The sequence below is a fragment of the Lodderomyces elongisporus genome, chromosome 2, assembly GCF_030384665.1.
Source record: "Lodderomyces elongisporus chromosome 2, complete sequence".
Lineage (NCBI taxonomy): Eukaryota > Fungi > Ascomycota > Pichiomycetes > Serinales > Debaryomycetaceae > Lodderomyces > Lodderomyces elongisporus.
Window position 1 is genome coordinate 16,382 of NC_083674.1, and position 24,641 is coordinate 41,022.

The 24,641-nt window shown below is 37.9% G+C and overlaps 11 protein-coding genes across 11 annotated transcripts; 4 read left to right on the forward strand and 7 right to left on the reverse strand. All coding sequences in view use genetic code 12, as the record gives it.

Annotated features, from left to right (window-relative positions):
- Window positions 1-584: 584 nt before the first annotated feature.
- On the forward strand, window positions 585-2,735 carry YAT1 (carnitine O-acetyltransferase yat1; the record flags this gene model as incomplete). The annotated part of the gene is made up of 1 exon (XM_001526453.2): window positions 585-2,735. One exon carries the CDS (start codon window positions 585-587, stop codon window positions 2,733-2,735), a length of 2,151 nt encoding a protein of 716 aa, XP_001526503.2.
- A 174-nt stretch (window positions 2,736-2,909) lies between these two features.
- MSB1 (multicopy suppressor of a budding defect) lies at window positions 2,910-6,221 on the reverse strand (the record flags this gene model as incomplete). The annotated part of the gene is made up of 1 exon (XM_001526454.1): window positions 2,910-6,221. The coding sequence occupies one exon, from the start codon at window positions 6,219-6,221 to the stop codon at window positions 2,910-2,912; it is 3,312 nt and encodes a 1,103-aa protein (XP_001526504.2).
- Window positions 6,222-6,862: 641 nt separating this feature from the next.
- SKO1 (Transcription factor) lies at window positions 6,863-8,727 on the reverse strand (the record flags this gene model as incomplete). The annotated part of the gene is made up of 2 exons (XM_001526455.2): window positions 6,863-8,566; window positions 8,719-8,727. 2 exons carry the CDS (start codon window positions 8,725-8,727, stop codon window positions 6,863-6,865), a joined length of 1,713 nt encoding a protein of 570 aa, XP_001526505.2.
- A 991-nt stretch (window positions 8,728-9,718) lies between these two features.
- Window positions 9,719-11,428, forward strand: MNS1 (mannosyl-oligosaccharide alpha-1,2-mannosidase; the record flags this gene model as incomplete). Its single annotated transcript, XM_001526456.1, has 1 exon — window positions 9,719-11,428. One exon carries the CDS (start codon window positions 9,719-9,721, stop codon window positions 11,426-11,428), a length of 1,710 nt encoding a protein of 569 aa, XP_001526506.2.
- A 574-nt stretch (window positions 11,429-12,002) lies between these two features.
- On the forward strand, window positions 12,003-13,715 carry STR2 (Cystathionine gamma-synthase; the record flags this gene model as incomplete). The annotated part of the gene is made up of 1 exon (XM_001526457.1): window positions 12,003-13,715. One exon carries the CDS (start codon window positions 12,003-12,005, stop codon window positions 13,713-13,715), a length of 1,713 nt encoding a protein of 570 aa, XP_001526507.2.
- Window positions 13,716-13,811: 96 nt separating this feature from the next.
- Window positions 13,812-14,336, reverse strand: PVL30_001307 (uncharacterized protein; the record flags this gene model as incomplete). Its single annotated transcript, XM_001526458.1, has 1 exon — window positions 13,812-14,336. The coding sequence occupies one exon, from the start codon at window positions 14,334-14,336 to the stop codon at window positions 13,812-13,814; it is 525 nt and encodes a 174-aa protein (XP_001526508.2).
- A 262-nt stretch (window positions 14,337-14,598) lies between these two features.
- On the reverse strand, window positions 14,599-17,181 carry PVL30_001308 (uncharacterized protein; the record flags this gene model as incomplete). Its single annotated transcript, XM_001526459.2, has 1 exon — window positions 14,599-17,181. The coding sequence occupies one exon, from the start codon at window positions 17,179-17,181 to the stop codon at window positions 14,599-14,601; it is 2,583 nt and encodes an 860-aa protein (XP_001526509.2).
- Window positions 17,182-19,325: 2,144 nt separating this feature from the next.
- Window positions 19,326-20,261, reverse strand: PVL30_001309 (uncharacterized protein; the record flags this gene model as incomplete). The annotated part of the gene is made up of 1 exon (XM_001526460.1): window positions 19,326-20,261. One exon carries the CDS (start codon window positions 20,259-20,261, stop codon window positions 19,326-19,328), a length of 936 nt encoding a protein of 311 aa, XP_001526510.2.
- A 1,111-nt stretch (window positions 20,262-21,372) lies between these two features.
- Window positions 21,373-22,503, forward strand: PVL30_001310 (uncharacterized protein; the record flags this gene model as incomplete). Its single annotated transcript, XM_001526461.1, has 1 exon — window positions 21,373-22,503. One exon carries the CDS (start codon window positions 21,373-21,375, stop codon window positions 22,501-22,503), a length of 1,131 nt encoding a protein of 376 aa, XP_001526511.2.
- Window positions 22,504-22,751: 248 nt separating this feature from the next.
- On the reverse strand, window positions 22,752-23,024 carry PVL30_001311 (uncharacterized protein; the record flags this gene model as incomplete). The annotated part of the gene is made up of 1 exon (XM_061119218.1): window positions 22,752-23,024. The coding sequence occupies one exon, from the start codon at window positions 23,022-23,024 to the stop codon at window positions 22,752-22,754; it is 273 nt and encodes a 90-aa protein (XP_060975201.1).
- Window positions 23,025-24,238: 1,214 nt separating this feature from the next.
- On the reverse strand, window positions 24,239-24,638 carry PVL30_001312 (uncharacterized protein; the record flags this gene model as incomplete). Its single annotated transcript, XM_061119219.1, has 2 exons — window positions 24,239-24,469; window positions 24,630-24,638. 2 exons carry the CDS (start codon window positions 24,636-24,638, stop codon window positions 24,239-24,241), a joined length of 240 nt encoding a protein of 79 aa, XP_060975202.1.
- Window positions 24,639-24,641: the final 3 nt, after the last annotated feature.

Here is a 24,641-nt window from a genome sequence, read left to right on the forward strand (position 1 = left end):
ATACACGACCCTAATAGTAGTCTGTTATGCGGGTAAATTACCGTGGTGGGCACACAAGTATCTTTACTTACTCACTTCTATTTGTGTGTTTGTGTATATACCTTGTGCAAAACTCCGAAGGCCCCTTTTGGGTTATTTTTTATTTTTTATTTTATTTTTTTATTTTATTGATTCTCTGGTTGGTGGGCGAATGGAATGATAAGAATAAAATCTTTTTTTTATTTTTGCAGTCCCCAAAAGACAAAGAGAGCGTCATTGCATCGGAGTAGTGGAAATGTGGGGGTGGGGCGTAGTGTGTGGGACATAGTGGAGAAAATACCCCATCCATACTAATCCACACACAACAAGTACAAATGTATACCACTATATATATATATCTGTATATATATCTGTATATATGTCGAAGATTGTTTCTGAGTAGGTTTTATAAAGGTAGACACTTGCTTCAAGTTTTTATAGAACTATTACACTATTGTCCCATATACTTTATCTACCAATAAACTTAAAGAGACCTAAATTTTTTACCGCCCCCCTCCCCCCACCTTTCCTCTTCTTCTTTCATTCTACATTCCATTATCCAACTTATGACTTATCAACAACAAGACCAGTTGAAAAAGCTTCCCATACCAGATTTGCAACAAACATGCACAAACTACTTGAAAGTCTTGAGACCTCTACAAACTGATAAAGAGTATAAATGCACGGAGTTGGCTGTAAAGGAATTTGTTGAGAAACACGACAATTCTCCTTCCATTGGCGCATTCTTGGATGACTGCTTGCGCAAATACGCTGCTGATAAACCAAGTTATATCGAGCAGTTTTGGTACGATGCATATCTAAACTATGACTCGCCAGTGGTGCTCAATTTGAACCCATTTTTCTTGCTCGAAGACGACCCTTTTACCCAAAAAGAAACAAGCGCAATTGATCCCCAGATTAAAAGAGCAACATCCTTGACCCTCTCATCCTTGAAATTCATCCAGGCATTAAAGAAGGAGAAATTGAGCGTTGACACATTGAAAAATGGCAAGCCATTGTGCATGTACCAGTTTACAAAACTTTTTGGCTCCTCAAGAATTCCAACAAATGATGGATGTATGATGCAATCTGACCCAACTTCAAACCATATTGTCGTGATGTCCAAATCCCAATTTTACTGGTTTGACGTTTTGGACTCAAACAATAACATTATCCTCCACGAGTCCGACTTGAATATCAACTTTCACTCTATTGTCCACGACTCGTTGCTCACCTCGAATAACGATATCGCCAAGTCCTCCTTTGGTGTATTAACATCGGAGAATAGAAGTGTTTGGGCAAGCGTTCGTAAAAACGTTATCAACACAAACCCAATCAACAAGGAGGTGTTGGCCATTATTGACTCTGCATTATTCATTATGTGTCTTGACGATATCGAGATTGACGACTTGTCTGAGCTATCCAAGAATATGCTTTGTGGATTATCCATGCTTGATAAAGGTATACAAGTTGGAACATGCACAAACAGGTGGTACGACAAGTTGCAGATTATTGTCACCAAGAATGGTAAAGCAGGTATCAATTTCGAACATACGGGCGTTGATGGCCACACTGTGCTCAGGTTTGTCTCTGACATTTATACCGATTCCATATTATCGTTTGCACATTCTATAAACACCCATGCACCATCTTTATACAAGAGCAACTCCAATGACTCCTCTGCAAGCGAAGAAGGGCTCATTACCGTTCCAAGAAAATTGGAATGGGACTTGACACCTGACTTGTCTTTGGCATTGCGGTTTGGCGAAACCAGACTTTCAGACTTGATTAACCAAAATGAATTGCGCCACTTGGAATTCCGCTCTTATGGATCAAGCCAAATTAAAAAGATGAAATTTAGCCCAGATGCCTTTGTCCAAATGGCTTTCCAAGCAACTTATTATGCATTGTATGGCAAAGTTGAATGCACGTATGAGCCAGCAATGACCAAACATTTTTTCCATGGTCGTACTGAAGCAATCAGAACCGTTTCACAAGAATCAAACATGTTTGTTCGTAAATTCTTTGACCCTCAAGTTGCAAATACTGAGAAATCGGAATACCTCAACCAAGCATGCAAATCACACTCGGCTCAAACGAGATTATGTTCCAATGGAGAAGGCGTTGATCGTCACTTGTATGCATTGTTTTGCTTATGGAAGAGATTGTTGACGAGGTATGAACAGAAGAAGCAGGGATTTGTCTTTAACGATGATTTGGAATTTGAGATTCCAGATGAAATTGCAGAGCTTCCAGCAATCTTTGCTGACCCGGGCTGGGACAGATTAAACAATACCATCATCTCTACATCAAACTGTGGTAACCCTTCATTGCGTCTCTTTGGATTCGGTCCGGTGTCACCCAGTGGATTTGGTATTGGCTACATTATCAAAGATGATTCAATTTCATTCTGTGTTGGATCAAAATACAGACAAACGCAAAGATTTTTGATTACATTGAATTCGTATTTACAAGAGATTGCTCAAATCTGGAATGATGTTGAATTGCAAAAGAAGATGAATGTAGCTGATGCACCCAGAGTCGAGAGAAACAACAGAAACTTGACTTCATTGCTTGGAGGATACAGCTACTTTGACGTTGGCGAGGAAGAAATCAAGAGCAGAGGACAATCACCAGAACCACCTTTCTTGGCAAAGGCCAATTCTGGTTTCAGTTTACGTGATATTGGAAAAAAGTTGAGACTCAGTGAGTATTGAAGCTTTTTCTCTGTTTACTTATCTATCCATTTATTTATTTATATATATATATATATATTTATTAGTTCTATTTATTTATTTATTTATTGATTAAATTATCCATTCATTTATTCGTTGATTTGTTTATTAGTTTTTATGACCCCATCCCCCCTTTTTTATATATAATAGCTCGTGCTATATACCATAATCGCCCTTGACAAAAGCTTGACGAAGATTAGCCTTGTTTGCAGTTTTATTCTTGTTATGTTTGACTCCAACAGGCACCATGTTCATTGCAGCACCTGTTCTAGGCTGCATTGGCGGCGCATGAGGTGCATGTGTGGGGTGTGGTGGATGCAGAGGCATCTGCAGCTGTGTGTTATACATTGGCTGCTGATACGGTACTTTCCCTGGGTATGGCTGTGGTGGAACCATTTGCGGTTGGTACACGGGTTGCTGGTACATTGGTTGCTGATAGTATGGGTACATCTGTGGTTGGTACACACCTTGAGGCATTGGTTGCATTGGCTGCATAGGCTGCAATGGTTGTGTTTGCATTGGCTGCATAGGTTGTGTTTGCATTGGCTGCATTGGCTGCATTGGTTGCGTTGGTTGCATCTGCGCAGAATGCATAGGCTGGGGTGTCATATGTTGCACATGTTGCATTGGTATCAGTCCTTGCATATGATGTTGCATTGACGGATGTACCGGAGAAGTTGACTTTGATCTAGGGTTTGTCATACCCATTTGCGGAGACTTGCTTGAATGGCGTTCGTAAGCAGGAATAATTTGTGGAGATCTGCTAGCCGCGTGCTGCTGCTGCTGCTGTTGTTGTTGTTGCTGTTGTTTAACATGCTCATCCAGTTCGGGGTAGTGAGACATTGCAACTTCGTCTGAATTTCTTGCATATGTTGAACCATTTGTATTTGCAGTTTGTTCTACCTCAGGGATTTTAAGCCGTGCTTCTTGTCTAGCATCACCTTTATGTGAGTCAGGAGGAATATCCACCGGCGAAGGTACAAAACGTCCACCTTGGTTTTCGTTATACTTGCCAGTCTCGTTTTGAGTTATAGCTGGCAGTGCTGAATACCGACCAGAAGAGTCCACAAATGTGCTAAACTGTTGATTATCAAATATTTGCAGATGTTCTTGTTCACGTTCATGTTCAGGCTCATGAGAAGGGATCGGCGAGCCATAGGGCGAAGAAACGAATCCTGTAGTTATGTTTGGATTATTTGGTCTTGGTGGCTGCAATGTTGGTACTGGTTGTGTACTGAGTTGATGTGACTCTTCTGCAAAATCTGTCACGTGAGTTGCAACATTTTCCAGTTCAAGTTGAATAGGAGGCAACGCTTTATCCTTCAGTTCACGTTTGGCATGAACCCGATTTGATGATTTTTGCTGTGGCAAATCAGGCAAAGAGTCAATTAACATTGACTTGATAGGTTGAGTAGGGGCAGAGGGAGGAACAGTAAAAGCAGTAGTGGTTTCTTCACCAGACAAGGTAAGATTAAAGTCAAATGGTAGAGGTTGTGGTGGTGGTGGTGGCGGTGGTTGCTGAACATCACTTGAAAACATTGGGAATTGGAACCCAGCAGCTTTTGCTGCAGCCAATTGTGCTTTTTCTGCACGTCTCTTTGCTCTTTTTGCCTCTAACTTTTCTTGCTTTTCCTTATCTAACAATTCTTGTGTTTTCAAAGTAGGCAAGCCCACTTGCGGCTTAGTAGATCCATCTGAGGAAATATGTTGAATTCCGTCGTCAATTTTTGGCGGCGCCTTTCTTGTAGGGTTGGTCTTTTGAGGTGCAAAAATTGGTCCGGTGGTGGTCTTTGTAAACCTCGAATCCAGCAGTGACATGCTAGGTTCAGGAGATTGAGGTAGTGGTGTTTCAGTACTAACTGGCGTAGGGTAGATGTAACTCGACTCTTCGCCATACAGTCTCTCAAACTCTTCATAGACATCGATTATATCCTGAGGCAAACCAGTAGGACCAACTGGTGACGTTTTACTTTGAGGTGAAATTTCACCTGTTGGTAATGTCTCCTTATTAGGCACTACTGGTGCCTCAGTAGAAATCTCCTTCGGTAATGGCGGTAGTGGTGTATCTTTATACTCCTCGTGTATAATCATCTTGTTCTGCTTGTATTGCTGTTTTTTGCGTTGTCCAGAAAGCTTTGTATACGTTGTTTTATCCATCAGTTTCTCAGTAATCACAATCCATTTCTTGAATCCCAAAACGTCTGCTTCAACAACAATTGATCTCCCAAATGTCCTTTTTTGCACCTCTGGCTGGTCACTTGCTAGCGAGGAAAGCCATGTCCAGATATAGTAGTCTTGTATCATGACATCTTTTACTACTATATGGGAAAATAGCGGAAGACCTTTATCGCTGGATGAAGCTTGCAGCATCGTTGGTTTTGCCCATCCGGGTCTTAAACCAAATTCATTCTCGACACCATCATCGGATATTCGATCCAAGACTCTTGTAGACTCCTGTGTAAATGTATCAACAACCTCACTAGTACTTTTCTTTAAAAACACATTTTTCAAAATGGTGTAATTTTCCTTTGAGAATTCGTCTTTCTTGTCAAGCGGTAGGCTTTGGCGTACTTTGCTAATCAAATCATATGCGCTTAACGAGGGCCTCGTTGTAGAAACACAGATACAAGGCACGGCCACCACTTTTCGCAGATTCTCCTTCTCCTCAGGTGGATACTGAGTCGTCACAAGAAGGTTTTGTAATGCCTTTGGTAGCTTTAATGTTTCTGAATCATTCTCAGGAAGCATTGAGCGAAGAAACGATAGCACCAAGTGGAATAATGCCATTGTCGTCACTTTCCAATTATCCAACCCTTCAGGGAAATCGTGCTCTTGTTCATTGTCGAAATCAGCAAACACCAGTTTGTTGCGTACATTCAAGTTGCTGTTGAATGCCCAGAAACTCGCCATTCGACTCACTTTTCTCCCGCTAAGGTAATTGTATTGTGAATTGGCAATAACACTCAAAAGTAAATCGAGAAAGTCATAGACAATAGATGCATGTGCCGGGGAGGATAAACATTTGGGCATGATTGTTAAAAATGCATTCTTGGGATATCCCTGTTTTTCTTCTTTTCTTTTAAACTCTTTGTATACATCCATGCCGATGATCTCGTTATTTGGTAATCTCGACCAAAAGTACTTTAAACTGCAAATAAGAGTAAACTCGTTTGTCTCCTTACATAGCTCACTAACCATTGTTGCGTCTCGCGAGACTACGCCCTTTGGAGCTAATTTTGTCAAAAAGTGATTTAGTTTGCGATCGTCTACTCTGGATCGAAACGGGAGGAATATGTGTGGAGTTTTAGTGCCTCTCTTTTTCAACTCTTGAGTGATTATATGTAGTGCTGTTTTCAAGTCTTTTCGTGAATAGTAATCGTGACTTTGATCTTTAGCCAAGCCTGGAATTTGTTCCGGTAGCTTCGGTAGTTGTAACTTGTCAACATTGGGAAGCGGTTTGTCCATCATGAGTGGACTTGGACTGGAAGAAACCAAAAAAAAAAAAAAAAAAAAGAAAAGGAAAGTGTGTGGACAAAGTAGAGCAGTAAACAGAACTTGATCACAGCACTGTTTTACATGCACTGTTGTTGTGAGTAAGGTTTCGTCGTGGACTTAGTAGTAGTAGTAGTGATAATAATGGTGAAGTTAGATGTAGGATGTGCTATGAAAAGTAACGTCTTTTAGCCTCTACTTTATTTACCACTTACTATCTGTAGATCTCCTATGTTTTTATTTATTTTTTATGTGAATGTTTTTCTAATAATTTTTTTTTAAATAATTTTTATTATTATTTTTTTATTTATTTTTTGATTCCACCTTTTATTCCTTCTTGATTCGGTTTCCCTACCTGATTCGTTTCGATCTGCGACTTCTTGAGGTACAACGCGAAAAAAAAAGGAGAGGAAGTGAGAAGATGGGAAAAAGGGGGAAACCACGTCATATTTGACAGAAATCAGTAAGGCACGTGACAATCATACTCTGGGTCCTGGTCTACAATTTCTCTCCTTCCCTTTTATCTTCTTTTTTTTTCGTTTTCTAATTAAAGTTTATATCTTATTCTTTTTTTTTTGTTTTTCTACTTTATAAATCTTACAAGCTACAGCATTATTCTATTGTTCTATGTTTAGAGTAGTTGGTATAGTCGAAGGGATCGAGGACATGTTATTTTGCGCCTCAACCGTTACTTCGGTTGCTACTGTCGCATCCTTCAAGATTTTTTCTAAATTTTCTGCCCCGCCACAATACTGTACCAATGATGGACAATTCTTGTGTGCCTCAATGATATTTCGTAAATCAAGCAACTGCGCTCGCAACTGTGTCACTTGTGCGCTTGATTCTCGATAACCATTAGAATAGAAAGTAAGCTCGTCCTCCATCTTTTGTATCAACTGTTTCTTTCTCTGTCGACATTTGGAAGCTGCTACTCGATTTCTTTCAAGAAAACTTTTCCTTTTTTCCTCCTCTGTAGCTTTAGAATCTTCTTTGTCTTTTCCATTCTTCTTTTCATTTCCATTCTGGTTTCCACTTGTACTTCCACTTGGGTTCCCACTTGGGTTTCCACTTGGGTTTCCACTTGGGCTCCCACTTTCATTCTCTTTTTGCGATTCACCTTCTAGAGTGTCTTTGGATGGTGAATCTTCTTTCTTCACCTTTGTGCGTCCTTTTCTTGAAGCGGTAGTTGTTTTCGTTGTTTTTCGCTTCTTTGTCTTTGGCTGCTCATCATTTGTTTGTGCTGGGTCAGCCTTGGCTTCTGTTGGTAAAGAGAGTTGTGAAGACGACGAATTTTTCAGCATCTCATCAATCTCTGGCATCTGGGGTAATGGAACAGGAGCAGGAGGGAGAGACATTGTAGAAACAGAAGTAGGTGCTCCAGGTGCTTGTCCTGCAGTACCAACATCAATTGCACGACCTGGTCCAGAACCATTAGGTACTTGGCCTGTTGGTATTGGTTGTACTTGAGCTTGTACTTGAGCTTGTGCTGGAGGCTGGGTTGGTGCTAGTGCTGGACCAGTTTGTGAATTCAATGATCCATTAGGTGCTAGTGATGGTTGTGATTGTTGCACTGGTTGTACTGGTTGTTGTACTGGACCCAAGGGATCTTGTGAATGGTTTATTGGTCCAATCCCGCTCATCCCTAGTAGGTTCGATAGCCCTGGAGTGATTGGCCCATTCAAGAAAGCACCTGGTGTCGATAACCCTGGAACACCGCCTCCGAATCCAAAAGTAGATAATCCACCTGGAGTCAAACCCGTTCTCAAATTTGATTCATTTGGTGTGAGGCCAGTCTTTTTCAATGTGCTCATAAACTGATTGTAGTTTTGCTGGCTAAATTGAGGGTTCTGGTGATTGTTTGACGCAGAAAGAAGACTATTCCATAGATTTGTAGTTGGTGTGCCAGGGTTGGACGATTGCTCTAAGGGAGGCAACCTTCTCCCACCAGGTGTAAACAAAGGAGGTGTTATACCTGGTAGCTTTGTATGTGGGAGATGTTGCTGGTTCTGATTTTGGTTCTGGTTCAGGTTCTGGTGTTGCAGTTGCAGATGCAGTTGCAAATGCAGTTGCAAATGCAGATGTTGTTGGTTCTGAAGTGGGTGTTGATGGTTCTGGTGGAGCTGGTTTTGGAATTGGTTCTGGTGGAGCTGATTATTTTGATGAATGTTTGGTTGATTTTCATATACTTTATTGGAGTGAATAGAGGATGTCACAGTGTCAGAAGATCCAGAATGTTGAGTAGTAGCAAGTGATACAGATGAGTCCTTTGTAGCAAACGACCTTTCAAAAGGGTTTGGTTCCAAATCAAAATTCGACCTCAGCTATAAAAAAGGGGAAAATTTGCAAAGTTAGTAGATGTAATCAGATACACATGTGAACACGGCACATTTTTTTTTCATTTCTTTTTTTTCTTTAACTCCAAGTTTCTACAAAAGATTATTGATGCTGCCTGGAGGTAGATCTTGATACATACATCTGTCATTGCTTTGTATATGCTTGATTACCACCTTCGAAGGTACTTGTATTTTGAGGTTTGTTTTTGTCAGAATTTTTTTTTTTTAAAAAAAAAAAAAAGAAAATTTGAGAAGAATGACGTAAGAATTATTCTTGCTGTTTATGAGCGAGAGCAATTTACAGACTAGAAAAACAGAAACAGAAAAACAAAAAGGAGGAGAGAAAGAAATTAGAAAGTTTGAAAAAAAAAAAGAAAAAAAATAAAACAATGCGTGAGTGAGTGATTGTGTGTGTAAGGCAATGTACAATACTTTATGTATTGATAGAACCAACATTGTATCATTAAAAATCCATGTATATTTCTTGTTGTGTTGGGGATTCATGTTGAAACACTCGTTAGTGTAAGCGGCTAAGCATAAATAGATGGTTACGAGATACCAGTTTTCGACACATTCACCAATTCACCAACACAAGGGGACCACAATTTAAGAAATGGAGACTTACAATTCAATGCACCTTGTACTTTGATAAATGCATATTACACTATCGTTTTGTTTCCTTAATATTAATTTTTACTTAATCAATTAATCATTTAATTTTTTGTTTTTTTGTTTTTTTGTTTTTCATTTGTCTATCCCCTTCTCTTTGTTATGATCTATCAAAGGTGAAAATTCCCAAATCCCTAGCTCATGTATGGTCCCCACCCTTTCCTAAGTAATCTTTATATCAGTTTATAAGATAATTATTGGACTTGTACATTGACTCTAATTCACAAGACCCTTTAATTATATCTCATCACTCCAACTTAGACAATTCACTTGCAATTGCATTAACTTTCTATCTTCTTCTTCTTCTTCTTCTTCTTCTTTCTCTCTCCCACTTCCCCCCCTTTTTTCCCCTTACTTTGCATTATCGCATTGTTCTGGTCTTTGCAATACATTTTTCCCGCATCGGCCTAGGAATTTTTCAACTCGCTCACTCACACACACTCACATAAGCCAATCCTCCTCAACTTTTCTATGTCATTCAATATAACTCACGGAAACACATACAAAGACAAGCCAACTGGAAGATCCCTTCCGTTGTACTATTCACGACACTTTGCACCAACTACTAATTTCAAAACCAAAAACAAAAAGAGAATTATGCTCTTGAAAGGCTTTCTATTATCAGTAGTGCTATACTTGATCTACTATTTCGCATCGCATACGCTCAACAACCTGCAGTTTACACTATTCAACAATGAAGTCGACTGGAAAGATGTTCAATTAAAAGTCCGTCAAGCCATGCTTGATTCATGGCACACGTATGAGAAACACGGATGGGGCACTGATGTATACCATCCACTACTGGAAACTGGTGAGAATATGGGCCCAAAACCATTGGGATGGATGATTGTAGACTCAATTGATACTTTGATGATAATGGATTGTCCCGAGGAAGTGGAAAGAGCACGTTTATGGATCAAAGATGTAGACTACAAGTTCAACTATGAGGTCAACAATTTTGAAACAACAATTAGAATGTTGGGTGGACTCTTATCTGCATACCATTTGAGCAATGAAGATGAGGTGTATTTGAACAAGGCAATTGAACTAGCATCCTCTTTAGCTGGCGCTTATGATAGTCCGAGTGGGTTGCCATATGCTTCAGTGAATTTGCAAACCGGTAAAGGGATCAAAAATCACGTCGATAATGGTGCAAGTTCAACAGCAGAAGTGGCTACTTTACAATTGGAATTGAAATATCTTGCAAAATTGACCGGCGATGTCCAATGGTGGGATAAGGCGCAAAAGATTATGCAAGTCTTGGACTCAAACAATGTGGTGGATGGATTAGTGCCAATCTACGTTAATGTTGATACCGGGAAGTATCAAGGAAAATTGATCAGATTGGGAAGTAGAGGCGATAGCTACTATGAATACTTGATCAAGCAATATTTGCAGACTGGCGAATCCGTTTATTATGAAATGTATAGAGAATCAGTGGAAGGTGTGCGGAAACACCTTGTTGGAAAATCAAAACCAAGCGGCTTGACATTTATTGGTGAATTGGAGAGAGGAGTAATTAATGGTGGCGGTTTAAGCGCTTTGTCCAATAAAATGGACCATCTTGTTTGCTTTTATGGAGGTACGTTGGCTGTAGGGGCAACAAAAGGTTTGGTTCTAGAAGAGGCAAGAAAACAGCCATGGTGGGATGCAGAGAGAGAGGCGCATTTCAAGCTTGGAGAAGAGTTGACATATACATGTTACAAGATGTATCACGATGTCGATGCCACAGGGTTATCACCAGAAATTGTTGTTTTCAACAATGACCCTGAAAAGGATACTGATTTCTACATAAAGAGATTGGATAGACACAATTTGCAAAGACCAGAAACGGTTGAGCTGTTGTTTTACTTGTATAGAATCACTGGTGACGAAAAGTATAGACAATGGGGATATGAGATTTTCAACAACTTTATGAAATATACCAAGGTTGTCAATGACAAGGGTGAAGTTTCGTTTACTTCATTAAACGACGTGACAAGTTTCAATCAAGATGGATCACCAAAGATGAGAGATAATACTGAATCTTTTTGGTTTGCAGAGACATTAAAGTACTTGTATTTGTTATTTGACGATGCAGACACAATTGATTTGAGAGAGTATGTTTTCAACACTGAAGCACATCCCTTACCAGTATTTAAACCAGATGAAGGGTTTAAAACGTGGTCGAGAGCAAAGTAGTTTATAGTATGAATAAAAAAAGTGAAGATATTGATAGAGTTTGTTATAGATTGGCAACTAAATGCGTACCTTCCATCCAAAAATTTATTCAATTTTTTAAAAATTTTTAGCCTCTTTTTGTCCACAAAATTTGGTTGCAAAATTGTACCAAAAAAGAAAGGGAAATACAAAGAGAATAATACAAAAGGAGCAGGATGAAGGACAAGAGTTTGTATGACCTATATCTTTTTCAAGAGCAAAAACTATATAAATTAACGAGGTAATTCTTCCATGTAATCCAAGCAATGTCTCTGACTAATACTTTTGTTTCTGTATAGTCCCCTAATTGCAACTCAAAATCTTCAAGTCGCGTCGAACCCATCAACTTGGTGAGTCAAAAAAAAAAAAAAAGGAGAAATAGAAATAGAAAAAAAAAAAAAAAAGAAACAAGAGATAAAGAGAGAAACAACTACGAAAAAAAAAAAAAAGAAAGTCATTTTCTGACTTACACAAACTTTGAACCAGCGTCAAACCAATCTTTATCCAGAATAGCCTTATATCACTACCAACTTTATTCCAAAACAATCAGTTCTAAATGCCGTCACAAGAGATTGGACTCCCCATTCCAAACATTCCACATGCCGTTTCTGTAACTTTACCTACATGGGAAGCCACTGTTGGGTATGAAGAAGGAGAAGAATGGGTGACATCAAAGATGAACTCGGGATACCCACGATTTTTTATCCACACAACAATTAAACAATTGTGTCAGAAATTAGAAGAGAAATATGGTAGACAAGGTGAGAAATGTATGGTTTTCCCCAGCTATAAAGTTGCAAAGAGGTGTCGAGAATTTATCAAAAATCGTTCATCTTCCAAAGTCAGAGTGCTTCAATTGAGTACACCAGAGCCAGTAAACGAGACTGAGAAATCAACAAAAGTTGGTACTAGTATTGGTGTTGTGTTTTTCCAGGAACAAGATTATGCTTTAGCCAAGAGTTATTGGCAACATTCGGGAGAAGTACTTAGTTCACGGATGGCAGAGTATATTGTTAGGGAACTCTTTATTGGTCCTCGCAGTATTACCAAGCTGGAGTTGCAAGCACAAAAGATCCAATCTAGATCACCATCAATTTTGGCGAGCAGGAGGAGTTCTGGTGCTGGGTCGAATAACGTTGAAGATGTAGAGAAAGAATTTAATACTTTTATCGAGCAAAAATACGGACGTGTATTGGATTTGAAATTTTGCAAGGAAGCCAAGCGAGCATTAAGAAGACGTATATGTGGTAAAGTTGACAAGAGTCGAAACCAAATCGAGGAGATTGAAAAGTCAAGAAGAGGAAAGCATCTTAGTGAGCTGGATGTATATTTATTCCCCTCGGGAATGGCCTCGATATTCTATGCACACTATGCATTGCTCAATATTGGTCCAGCCAAAAAATCAGTTTGTTTCGGTTTCCCATATGTTGATACATTGAATATTTTGAAAAAATTTGGACCTGGAGTCGAGTTTCTTGGCTTGGGTGACGATGAATCTTTGCAAAATTTAGAAACTCAATTAGCACAAGGGTTGGATATAATGGCGTTGTTTTGTGAGTGTCCTTCGAATCCGTTGTTGAAGACACCAAATTTGAAAAAAATACGTGAATTGGCAGATCAGTATGATTTTGTTGTTGTTGTTGATGAAACAGTTGGTAATTTTCTCAACATCCATGTTTTGCCATATGCAGATATGGTGGCATCTTCATTGACCAAGGTGTTTTCTGGGGATTCAAACGTTATGGCTGGATCATTAGTGCTAAACCCCTTATCCAAACACTATCAAAAATTAAAGCAATTTTTCAACAATGATTATGAAGACTTGTTTTGGGCCGAGGATGCGTTATGGTTAGAAAGAAATTCTAGAGATTTTGTTGAGAGAGTCCACAAGATTGATGATACTTCGGCAAGAGTTGTACAGCTTCTCGAATCAAATCCCAAGATTGCCCAAGTATACTACCCCAGCAGTAGCCCGACCAAGAAGTACTATGACGAGATCAAAAACCCTAGTGGTGGCTATGGAGGATTAATTTCATTCCTTTTCAAGAAACCAGAAGATGCAGTCAAATTTTTTAATGCAGTAGACTTACATAAGGGACCCTCTTTGGGAACAAACTTTACATTGGCATGTCCATATGCAGTGCTTGCACATTATCAAGAATTGGATGAAATTGAGCAATGGGGAGTAGATCGGAATCTAATTAGAATCAGTATTGGGTTAGAGGATCCTGATGACTTGCTACAGGTTCTAAACAATGCTCTTGAATAGACTTTATATATGCATTCGTATCACATCACCATACATTAGCATCTATACCACCACTTGTTAAAAGAACTTCTAATCTCCTCTTTTATTTTATTATCCTTACGACAGTGGGAATTTCACGTGTTTGCATGGCTCGGGTGGCTCTCCCTGGAAATCGTAATCCAACTTTACCTGCCCAACATACCAATAATTCTTGTGGTTATGGAAAAATCTCTGCCATCCAGTAATGTCCTTTTCACACTCCTCGGGATCCAATCCTCTTAGGTCGTGGGTGTACTCATCCGGTTTCAGGAAACATCCGGTAACATAAACTCTTGCTGCATCTTTCCCAACAAGTTGGTGATATCCACCACCAGGTCCATAAACTGCACGGTTCGAACTTACATCAAATACACTGCCATTGATAGCTAAGAATATCGATCCATGGGACCCGTCATACTGTGACAATTGCTGTAATGTTAAAGTTTGTTCTCCGTGTAATTGGTGGAGGTAAAACCTCCAATTCAAGTATTTTCCATGGTAGCCCCAGGTCGGATCCGACGTGAACCAGTACGATAGTAGAGCATTGAAAAAGAGTAGACCGCCAATGATGCGTAGTACGTCTAAAAATGTAAATCTATCCATTAAATATTGGAAGAAGAAAAAAAAAAAAAAGAAAGAAAGAAAGAAGTGGGTGTTACGAATAGGATTTGTACATGTTTTTGTCTGACTCTATATTTTATTGTAATTATTATTTTTCTTTTTCAATGTCGTAATCTTTTGTCTGTCCATTTTTCCACACTCATTCTCTCTCTTTCCCTTTTTTTGTCTTTATTTTTTTTGTCTATTTTTTTTTATTTTTTTTTCGTCTTTCTTTTGTGCTCTTCTTCTTTTTGACTTATTTTTTCTAATTAAAGAAAATCTCATCGTTAACTCCGTTATTGTTTATAAAATTTATTTGGTCTGCATCGGTGCTGATCAAATTGCTCCAAAACTCGTCGTTTATAGTATTGTATATATTTGGTTCCATTGATACCAGCGGAAGTCTAGATTCCCGAAAATAGTGTTCGTCACGCGGTGTCTTGTTGGGCACTGGCTGTTGATATGGCTGGTGGTATGCCGCAAGCGATAAAATGTCCAATGGTTTCTCAGAATTGACTGGTTTGAGATTTTGCGGGGTCTCATTATTCCTGTAGAGTAGCTCTTCAATTTGAGTCGCGTACGTTTGAGTGAACAATTGCATCACAAGTCTTGTCTTTTTCAACAAATAGTTAACAGGATGTTGCAAGTGCGATTGCTCAACCAACCGCAACACCTTTTGTACACTAAACACGGCATCTCGTGGAACAAGGTCCTTGTCAATGTATGAAGGCATGGTCATGATGAGATTACGCAATCGCAATAGCATACCACCAGTATACATTACACGAGAGCCAAACGCCAATGGCATTTGGGCAACTTCTTCAGGTTCCAACTTTGTATACTCATTTAATGCTGCAAGACAAGATGATGTACAACTTGATATAGCCTTGATTGCACGGGTAGATAAACGGCCATGTTCATAGTTGAACATGTGGCTCAAATTTGGCTCATGGAGATAGGCAACAACTGAATAGAAATAAGACAAGAGCACACGATCATCGTCCTTGATCTTTTTTCTCAACTCATTTAAACGAACTTGTAACTCATTGATGATGTAATCTGATGTTGATGATCTCTTATCATCCATTTCAGAAGAATGGATGATATGGTGAATTTTCTCCAACGCAGCATTGATCCTTGCAAATAATGCCAAATTGCGATATTTTTCAAATTGTGATTTTTCAAGCGTACAGCAACATTCTTCAACATACGAGGTCCATTTGATATAAATTGATCTTCGCAAAATAAGACATATGCTTACCGTGTTGAAGTAAATGATCAACACCAACGATCTATACTCCTCGCTTGGCTCCGACTCGGAGTCTTGCTTAACCGAGCCATCGGTGAATGTAAATGTTGGTCTTGCAACAATGCCAAGATCATGCAAGAGTGATACGCAAATCGTATTTAGTAAATGGTATCGACGCTCACGGAAAAGTTCGGGTGAGTTATAATACAAGCTTAATACAAGGATACTTTTGATCAATTCGACCGATTTTGTTCCCACAACCAATACTTCGTCGCAAACAGATCTGATGGCTTCATTGTCCAATGCTAAAGCGTGGTCAACATTAATTGCATTGGGGTTCACTGTATTACTAGCAGACATGATTGCATTGAATAAAAAAGGTTGTTCGAGTCTCAATTGGTCGGCCGTAATATTCACAGGGATTTCCACCAAGGGTAAAAAACCCAATATACGATCCTTGTACAATTGCAAACGGAACTCGGCATCCTGTAATGTCAACAAACCTTTCGAAACCACGTCTGCTGGGATTGGGTTGCGCAATAAACTTGTTCTGCGATCAGCTAGTGAGTTTAGTTCGTTTGTCAAATCAGTTAATTTTGACGACGATTCGCTTAAAATCGAAATTTCTTGTTCCAAATCATTTTTTGAGACAAATGGTGGAGAATCAGTGCTTGAGTCTGAGTAGATATTTGACCCGGGCCTGCGGCCCCTCAACTGGCCTTCAAGCATTCGCACACGCTGTCTCAAATTTGCAATTTCCTGGTCTCGGCTCTCTGGTGAGGGTAATGGTGGATGTGAGTATTGGGGACTGAATGTGGGGTTTAGTTTGCTTGAGACAGGTGGCACTGCTTGACGTAAATGTAAAGGCATTGGTGCAGGAGATGGTAAAGTTACAGGTGGAGGTTGTTGTGCAAGTTGAGGTGGAGGTGGTGGTAAAGTTACATGTGGTGGTGGTTGTGCAAGTGGTTGTGGTGGTTGTGCAAGCGGTTGTGGTGCTTGTGCAAGTTGAGGTGGTGGTTGTGCAAGTTGTTGTGGTGGTGGAGATTGTTGTGATTGTTGTTGCACCTGCTGTTGTTGCACCTGTGGTTGTGGCAGCAGATGTCTTTCGGTTCTTGGCAGGTGACTTCCTTCCTTCTCTTCTGCTTCCCTCCTTTTTGCTTCCAAAATCTCAGCCTTCTTTCTTCTCTTTCTAGTCTGATTGAGGTCTATTTCGCATTTCCTTTTGGCATTCAAACACCGAATACACGAGGCTCCTGGGTCATCAGGATTGGATGGTGTACACTTTACTTTCAATGCATGACAACTCTTGCATGCCACTGAACGACGAGTAACTTTCCTTTTTGCTGCACTAATGTTGTTGTTGTTGTTATTATTTTTGCCGATGCTGCTGCTGCTGTTGCTGTTATTATTATTATTTTTGCTGCTGCTGCTATTACTGCTGCTTTGATCTGGTGTCAGTGACGAGTTATCCTCTTCGTTATCGTCATCGTCAGAGTCTGAATCCTCTTGTTTATACTTGGAATTTAATTTACTCCTTATCGGTGAAACTGAATCATAAGAGTCGTCCGCTGGTGTTTCACTTTTAACTGTTGGAGGCATCTTTCTCAATATGATAGGGCAAACAAGTAGTATTATAAGAAAGAGATGGCTTGCTTCAAGATGGAGGACACGGCTGATGTGTAGGAAAATGGGTGTCCAAATTTTTACTGGGTTTTTTTTTTTATATAAATATGAGTATAGAGACCATGAGAGTGGTTTTGTGAACCACTCCTTCTCTCTCTCTTTTAATTTGTTTTTATTTTATTTTATTTTTTATTTCATTTTTTTTTTTGCATATAGACACACATAAGAATCCGTTACCATCGTAATTTCTAATAAACTTTTTTTCTGCGAAGCGGAAGTTACGGGATGTAGAAATAATGCGTGTGTTACATGGAAGAAAGAGAGAGTGGGGGAGAGGGGGGTTAAAAGGAGTTGGAAATCAACACAGTGATTCCCCAAAAGAAAAAAAAAAAAAAAGAAAAAAAGGCTACAAAATTTTTCTTTAAAATCATGAAATCATTATAAAGAAAATGAATTTTTTTGAGGAGTGGTGGATAAAAGGGGGGGGAAATGAATGAATGGAAAGCTACTTATTGGGTAATTTTGAACGAAGACAATTGAATCAAGTTTAGAAATGAGAATATAAATAGGGGATAAGGAGTCGTATCTCAAACTACATTTATTTTATATGGTTTTCATGATAAGTACTACCTTTAGTGGTCACCATAAGTTAGGCGCATTCTGCCGTGTATTCGACAGAGAATGGCCACTCTCTGTCAAATGCCTTCATTTAAGAGATTGTGTTCGATAATCTACACCTTACACTTAAGACACTTGTTTTTACTCAGTATACAACCGAGTAAGAATTCGCTCCCTTCGAATATAGTCAATTGGTCGTTAAAAGATAATTTGTTGGCACTAATGAGCTAAGTAGCCAAATATTAGTGTACAGCAGTTGCACACTAACGAGAAGTTTTGTTGCCATGTTTGTTGAAGTCTGAGAAACTTATGAGACATACCGTGTACTTGCTTCAAACTGTATCAGCTCGGATGATAGGTCATTAATCCAGTGATTCTACGAGATTATTAACTAGCTTCTATTTAAAATCTGGCCGACGTTTACATCCCCCCCCTGAGTGGTTCACGTACTTGTGCTTTGCAAGACCTTACTCATTTCTAAATACACTACCAATGGTCAACCTTCGAGTTCGCTTCACGTGTATGTTAACACGTGATACCGTCGAGTGGCTTATAATTATACATTGAATCACGACAATGTTATGTGGCATACAGGGCATCTACGACGTGATTAAGCTCGCTACCAACCCATAGGTAGCTCCCTTACTAACCTCTTGTAGAACACCTGAAGGACCGTACCATCTTGTCATCTCGAGTTTGTCCGCGTCTGGGCATCTGACTAGCGAACTGCCGATACGCCCGCCGATTAGAGAGCCGGTACTTTCCCGAGATAGACATTGTGCTACGTCTTCTGAGGTTGTTGAGAAAAGCTTAAATAGCCACCAAGATCCCAGTTAGATAGACCTCCTTTGTATATACTTCTAGAGGACAACTTTAGAGTAGATAGCTTTAGATCAACTAACTCTTAGTATAATAACTTTCTAATGTTATATCTTTAGTTCACACACAAAACTAAGTAATATCACTATTACTGTTCAGACTTTAAGCATACCGAACACTACTTATTTCTGGCATGTTACAACTTGTTTAAAAAAAAAAACAAAAAAATAAAATTAAATTTTATTAAAGTATTTGATCTACCAAACTAATTTACCAACTATGTTAGCTTAGAGTAGCGTCGATTAGGGTGGAATCAATAGATATGGTTTTGATCGGTTTATAAAAACTATATAAATGTTTATATTCTAGGTCTACCTCAAAGACTATTTATATTCGTCGTCAATAGACCTCTTACTGAATGGCCCCTCATAGATAACCGATGTCGGCTATATAGGATAGTGGTATTCCAACACTGACCTGATTAATATCGCTATTCCGTAGAACAGAAAGGTCGTGCCGGGTAAGGGTATAATATTCGGCAGTCAAGTGATAAGTCTCATGCATGTGACAAACTACTTGTTATGGTTTCACTGCTACCCGAAATGTGTCTCAACCATCTAATATAGCTTACTTGCTTCTTCTTCATTTTCAACATCATCATCATCATATTTTGAAGAACACGTTTAACCATCAGATTCATCATCTGTTTCATCGAATGAATATTGTTCATCGCTGTCATAAAACATGTCTGATGAGTCATTTGCATAAAAGCCCAAACGAGAAAGTTCATCTTCAGTAGTTGGGTGGTCTGGAATTTCTACGTGGTGGGTAGAATTTGCAGCTTCATTGCCGTTATTTCTTACCTCCTGTTCAGAGTTTGAAATTGATGAACCCTTATGTTTTTTTGTTCCCGAAATATGCGCTCTCGCGTCAGCGCCAAAACGCTTTTCTATATATTGAAGCTCGGCTTCAGGTATTTCTATTGCTGGATAGACTTCAATCATTACACCCTTTTGAGAAAGTCGACCAATTTTCAAATGAGGCCAATTAGACATTAACCAAGCTTTTGAGTCCAACTTAAGCTCTGAACTGGTTAAACACATTGGTATGCCCGTTTCATAATTCGCACCAGGAAGTACCTCAATTATTCCATACTTTTTCCTCCATGACCGAATTCTTTTTTTAATAGCCAAACTTGACATTTTATCACTTTTAATGGCACCAACTATTAATACTTGATCTTCTTCTTCCAATACACTTTCCAACATTGCCAACTCAGCTTCGCCAACATTACTTTTCAGCAATTGAATTATTGTAAATTTCGAATCTTGAATTTGAAACCTTGTCAAGTTTGCACAGAATGTCAAACTTGGATGACTAATTCTTTTTGTTATCTTCAAAGAATCGACTACTTCAGTCCTTGCTATAATTGCAGTCTCGACATTGTTTTGTACCGTATATTTGAATACTGATAGTGGCTCAATCAAATCCAACCAATCATTGTTTGGGAAATCATACACAAGAAATATCAGTGGGTTAGTGACAGACCAGATATATGGAAGCGTGTGGTCACCATAGGGTAAACTGTAAAACTTTAAAGATTGTATCTCGCTGGTCATTGCTATTTGGCTATGTAGCAATTACTTTCTGTTACGAGAAAGTTTACAAATGTATTTTCTGATCAAAACAAATTTCCATTTTTCCATTTTTCTATATTTGTTTATATATTTATACTCATGGATACCTAGCATAAAGGCTTGAATATTATAAAAGCAAGTTTTCAATTAATCTTATGTTGGTTTTAAATTATAGGGAGTAAAGAATTAATAGATTGCAGAATTTGGAAACAATATTTTTTATAAGTTGTATTGTGTGTAAATTAACAATTCAAAGAGAAGCTTTTTTTTTAAAAAATTATTTTTTTTGCCCACTCATTTAATCAATGACATGTGAGAATAACATATAACAAAAGTTTGTACTTTGAGTAGCTATAATTAGAGCGCACGGAGGGGCGGGGGCAGTAAGAAACGGTTACACCACATTATGTCAAGGGGCGGTAAATACAAAACATAACCAACCATTGAATTGAGAGAAATAAGTTTACAAAATTTGCTGGGTTTTTTGTTTTAGTTTTTATAATTAATTTATTTCAAAATTAAATTGTTAAGAAAAAGACTATTATAATAATGCAAAAGTGCAACTAGTAACGTTTGACTATTTAATTGTTTTGAAGAACATTGCAACCATGCATCAAAAGATATTGAAAGCTTAATTCCATCAAAGGTATTTTATATATCACTAGTGGCAAATTGATAAGAAAAACGATTGAATTAATTGAAAACTATGAGCAAATGAACTTGAAGGGATACGTTAGGATATTTTTATACTACTTCGCCTGTCTTTTCAAGAACCACTTGAAACATAGGGGTAGAGTTTTGGTAATGTATTCAACAATGGGATTTGCACTATAAAGCAGTTTTAATATGCGGGATATAATTCGAAGCTTTCACATAGTAGGTATCAAGGGGCAAAAACTTTGAAAATTAGTGTTCAAAAGGTGATATTGAAAAGGGAGAGTGATGGAAATGAAGGGTAAGGATGATTTCCCCTTTTTCAAAATCTTCTTTTTTCAACAATCTATAAAGTAACTATGAATTTGTCATACCTTTAGCAATGTTTGGCCAGTCAATTAACTTTGAATACCCATACTAAACTTATGACAACAAAAATATGTCTACCAACGAAGCCGCTTTACTCGTATCTTATGATACACCCAATGGACCACAATCCATACCAATAACCTATTTGAATGACATATACGACACAGAAGACAAACGTGCTATCCCATTGCCATCATATTGTATTAAGAAAGTACACCACCCTGATGCTGACTTTACAATTGTATCTAAGAATATTGGTGGAAACAGGTTTAGAGATGCTTTGGCGTTTGTTGGTGATGATATTGCAATTACTCTTTTCTCGGAAATTTGCGACAATTCACTCCAATGCATATCCCATATGAAACATTTGGTAATTTTAAAACCAGAAAAGAATGCTAGGAGTGCAATTGTAGTCAATACAAAGGCAGTGGAAAATCTTAAAATAACAGGTGAGATGCAATTGTCAAATCAAGTTCTTGATCCAGTGATCAAAAGATGTATTGCGGATGTTACAGTCGAGATAGGTTCACTCAAGTTTACTGCAGTTTGTTGCTATATTGAAACTAACATTCATATGAATGTGACGAGGAAGTTGATTTTTTTAAATGAGTTGGATCGTCTTCTCAAAACAAAAGGTTCTTATATTGTTGGTGGAGATTTTAATTTTGGAAAAGGTCTTATAAAACCCAGGTTTGATAGAGATGTTACCGTTGTTCAGAGATTGAAGAAACTTGTTGAAAGTAAAAAAATGATTGATGTTGGTCGTTTGCATTCTAATTACAAAGATATATTCACAAATGTTAGCGGTTCCAATTACCGCCGAATCGATTACATTTTGGTGAGTCAATTTTCGCTACAGAAAATGACATCATTTAATATTGATTTTGATGGATGCAGCACTCATACTGTCTTGAAAACTTGCTTCACAATTGAAGACATTGAATGCATAGACCACATCTCCACAATTGATCGCGAAGATCTGATTGAACCATTGCGTCAGTATTGTGTATTAATGAATAAAAGAAAAATACGCAGTGTTGATAAGGATGAAGCATATCCTAATGGCGAAGAAGGTAGTTCTGAAGATGAAAAAGCCCCCACACTTGATGAATTGCATTTGGTTGCTCAAGATTCGGACCTATATGATGATGATGGTCCAATCCAGGTATCAAAATCTTATTCCAAGCTATTGTTGATTTGACTCTTACCGTTGTTTTCTTCATTTGTTTAAAAATAAGGGATGTTATTGCATCGGTTAAATCCTCCGGGAGTAACTTGTTCAAATGGTTCCTCTCCGACAGCTTTAAAAACATAATTCTTGAAACTAATTGCTTCAAAATTTTCCAAATGCAACAAATGCACAGATTTGTTGTTAAATTTATAATAACGTAAATGTGACAATCTGTCTTTTTTTCTTGAAATAAAAACCGCCTTTTTTTTAAATAAATCCTACTTTTGAGCAACCAAACGCACTTTGTTAAATGTACGAGCTTTTTCTTCTTCGGAATCATTATTTTCACCATCTTGATATGCTTCTTTTTTATCAGCACTGTGTATTTTTTTTTTATTCACTAATATACAATATTCACGCAATGGTTCAATCAGTTCTTCATGATCAATTGTGGAGATGTGATCTGTGCATTTGATATCTTCAATTGTGAAGCAAGTTTTCAAGACAGTATGAGTGCTGCATCCATCAAAATCAATATTGAATGATACCATTTTCTGTAGCAAAAACTGACTCATTATGAACTTGTTGATTCTCTTAGAAAAAAGGATTTCATAGCTGCGGTACGATTTTATGAAAGCAACTCGGTCAAATGAGGCCCTTTCAACAGGGTCTAATGTCTACTTTGCATTATGTTGCTTTCAATTTTTCAGTATTCGAGACAATATATATATATATATAAAAATTAAGGAATACTAGAATCTATTCACTCCTCAAGTGATGATTCTCATAAAGATAAGAAAAATTAATTCAAGGCAGGAAATCATAATGTCTTCAACTATATTTTGCTTTAATGTGAACGTCTTTCTACGTAATTGATTACTCAGTCATTTATACTTGCATTATTTCCGACTATAATACTCTTCTATCAACAATTTCACAGGGCAAAAAACAAACAGCAGATCATGTAAAATAAAATCCCTCAAATTGATTATTGATTGTGTTTCGAATCTATCGTCTATTGGCTGAATCTGGTGTTTCTTAACGTTGTTCCTCCTTTATCACCCTACCCCCACGTGTTTTATTTTTTTGAACTGTAACCCTTCAAAGTGCTAACATTTTAATTCTTTTATTTTTCATTTCGCATATACATTTAATAAATAGGGCAAAGAAAAGAAGCTTATCTTTGAGATTTTTATAGGCAAACATTTGTCAGCTAATGTCGTAATATGCCCATATTTCCACAAAGTGGAAATTCGTGCTAAGCCCATTATTGGGTAATTTTGAACGAAGACAATAGAATTTAGTGTAGAAATGAGAATATAAATAGGGGATAAGGAGTCGTATCTCAAACTACATTTATTTTATATGGTTTTCATGATAAGTACTACCTTTAGTGGTCACCATAAGTTAGGCGCATTCTGCCGTGTATTCGACAGAGAATGGCCACTCTCTGTCAAATGCCTTCATTTAAGAGATTGTGTTCGATAATCTACACCTTACACTTAAGACACTTGTTTTTACTCAGTATACAACCGAGTAAGAATTCGCTCCCTTCGAATATAGTCAATTGGTCGTTAAAAGATAATTTGTTGGCACTAATGAGCTAAGTAGCCAAATATTAGTGTACAGCAGTTGCACACTAACGAGAAGTTTTGTTGCCATGTTACATCTTGTTAGAAAAAATCAGAATTAAATTTTATTAAAGTACTTGATCTACCAACTACTTATTATGATTTCACTGCTACCCGAAATGTGCCTCACCCATTTAAAATAGTTCATTTATGATGTCCTCTTCCTCCTCCTCCTCCTCCTCGTCATCATCATTACCTTTCAAAGAATCTAGCGAACCTTCTGATTCATCAAATGACTCAACATACAGGTTATCATCCTCGGTTTCGTACAAACTGTCGAAAGAATCATTCGCAAAAAAGCCCAAATTTGCAAATTCATCTTCTGACAGTTGTATGATTTGAAATTTCATTATGGTCAAGAGAATCTGCATTTTTTTTAGAGTCTGGAAACAACAAGTTATAAGCTTTTTCAATATTCTCAGCATCGATTTTACTTGTAACTTGTTTTTGAATAACATTTTCCGACTCCGCTTCCAGCTAATGTTGGTTCCTTGATTTGATTATCATTTCCTGAGAATAATGTACTATTTTCATCAA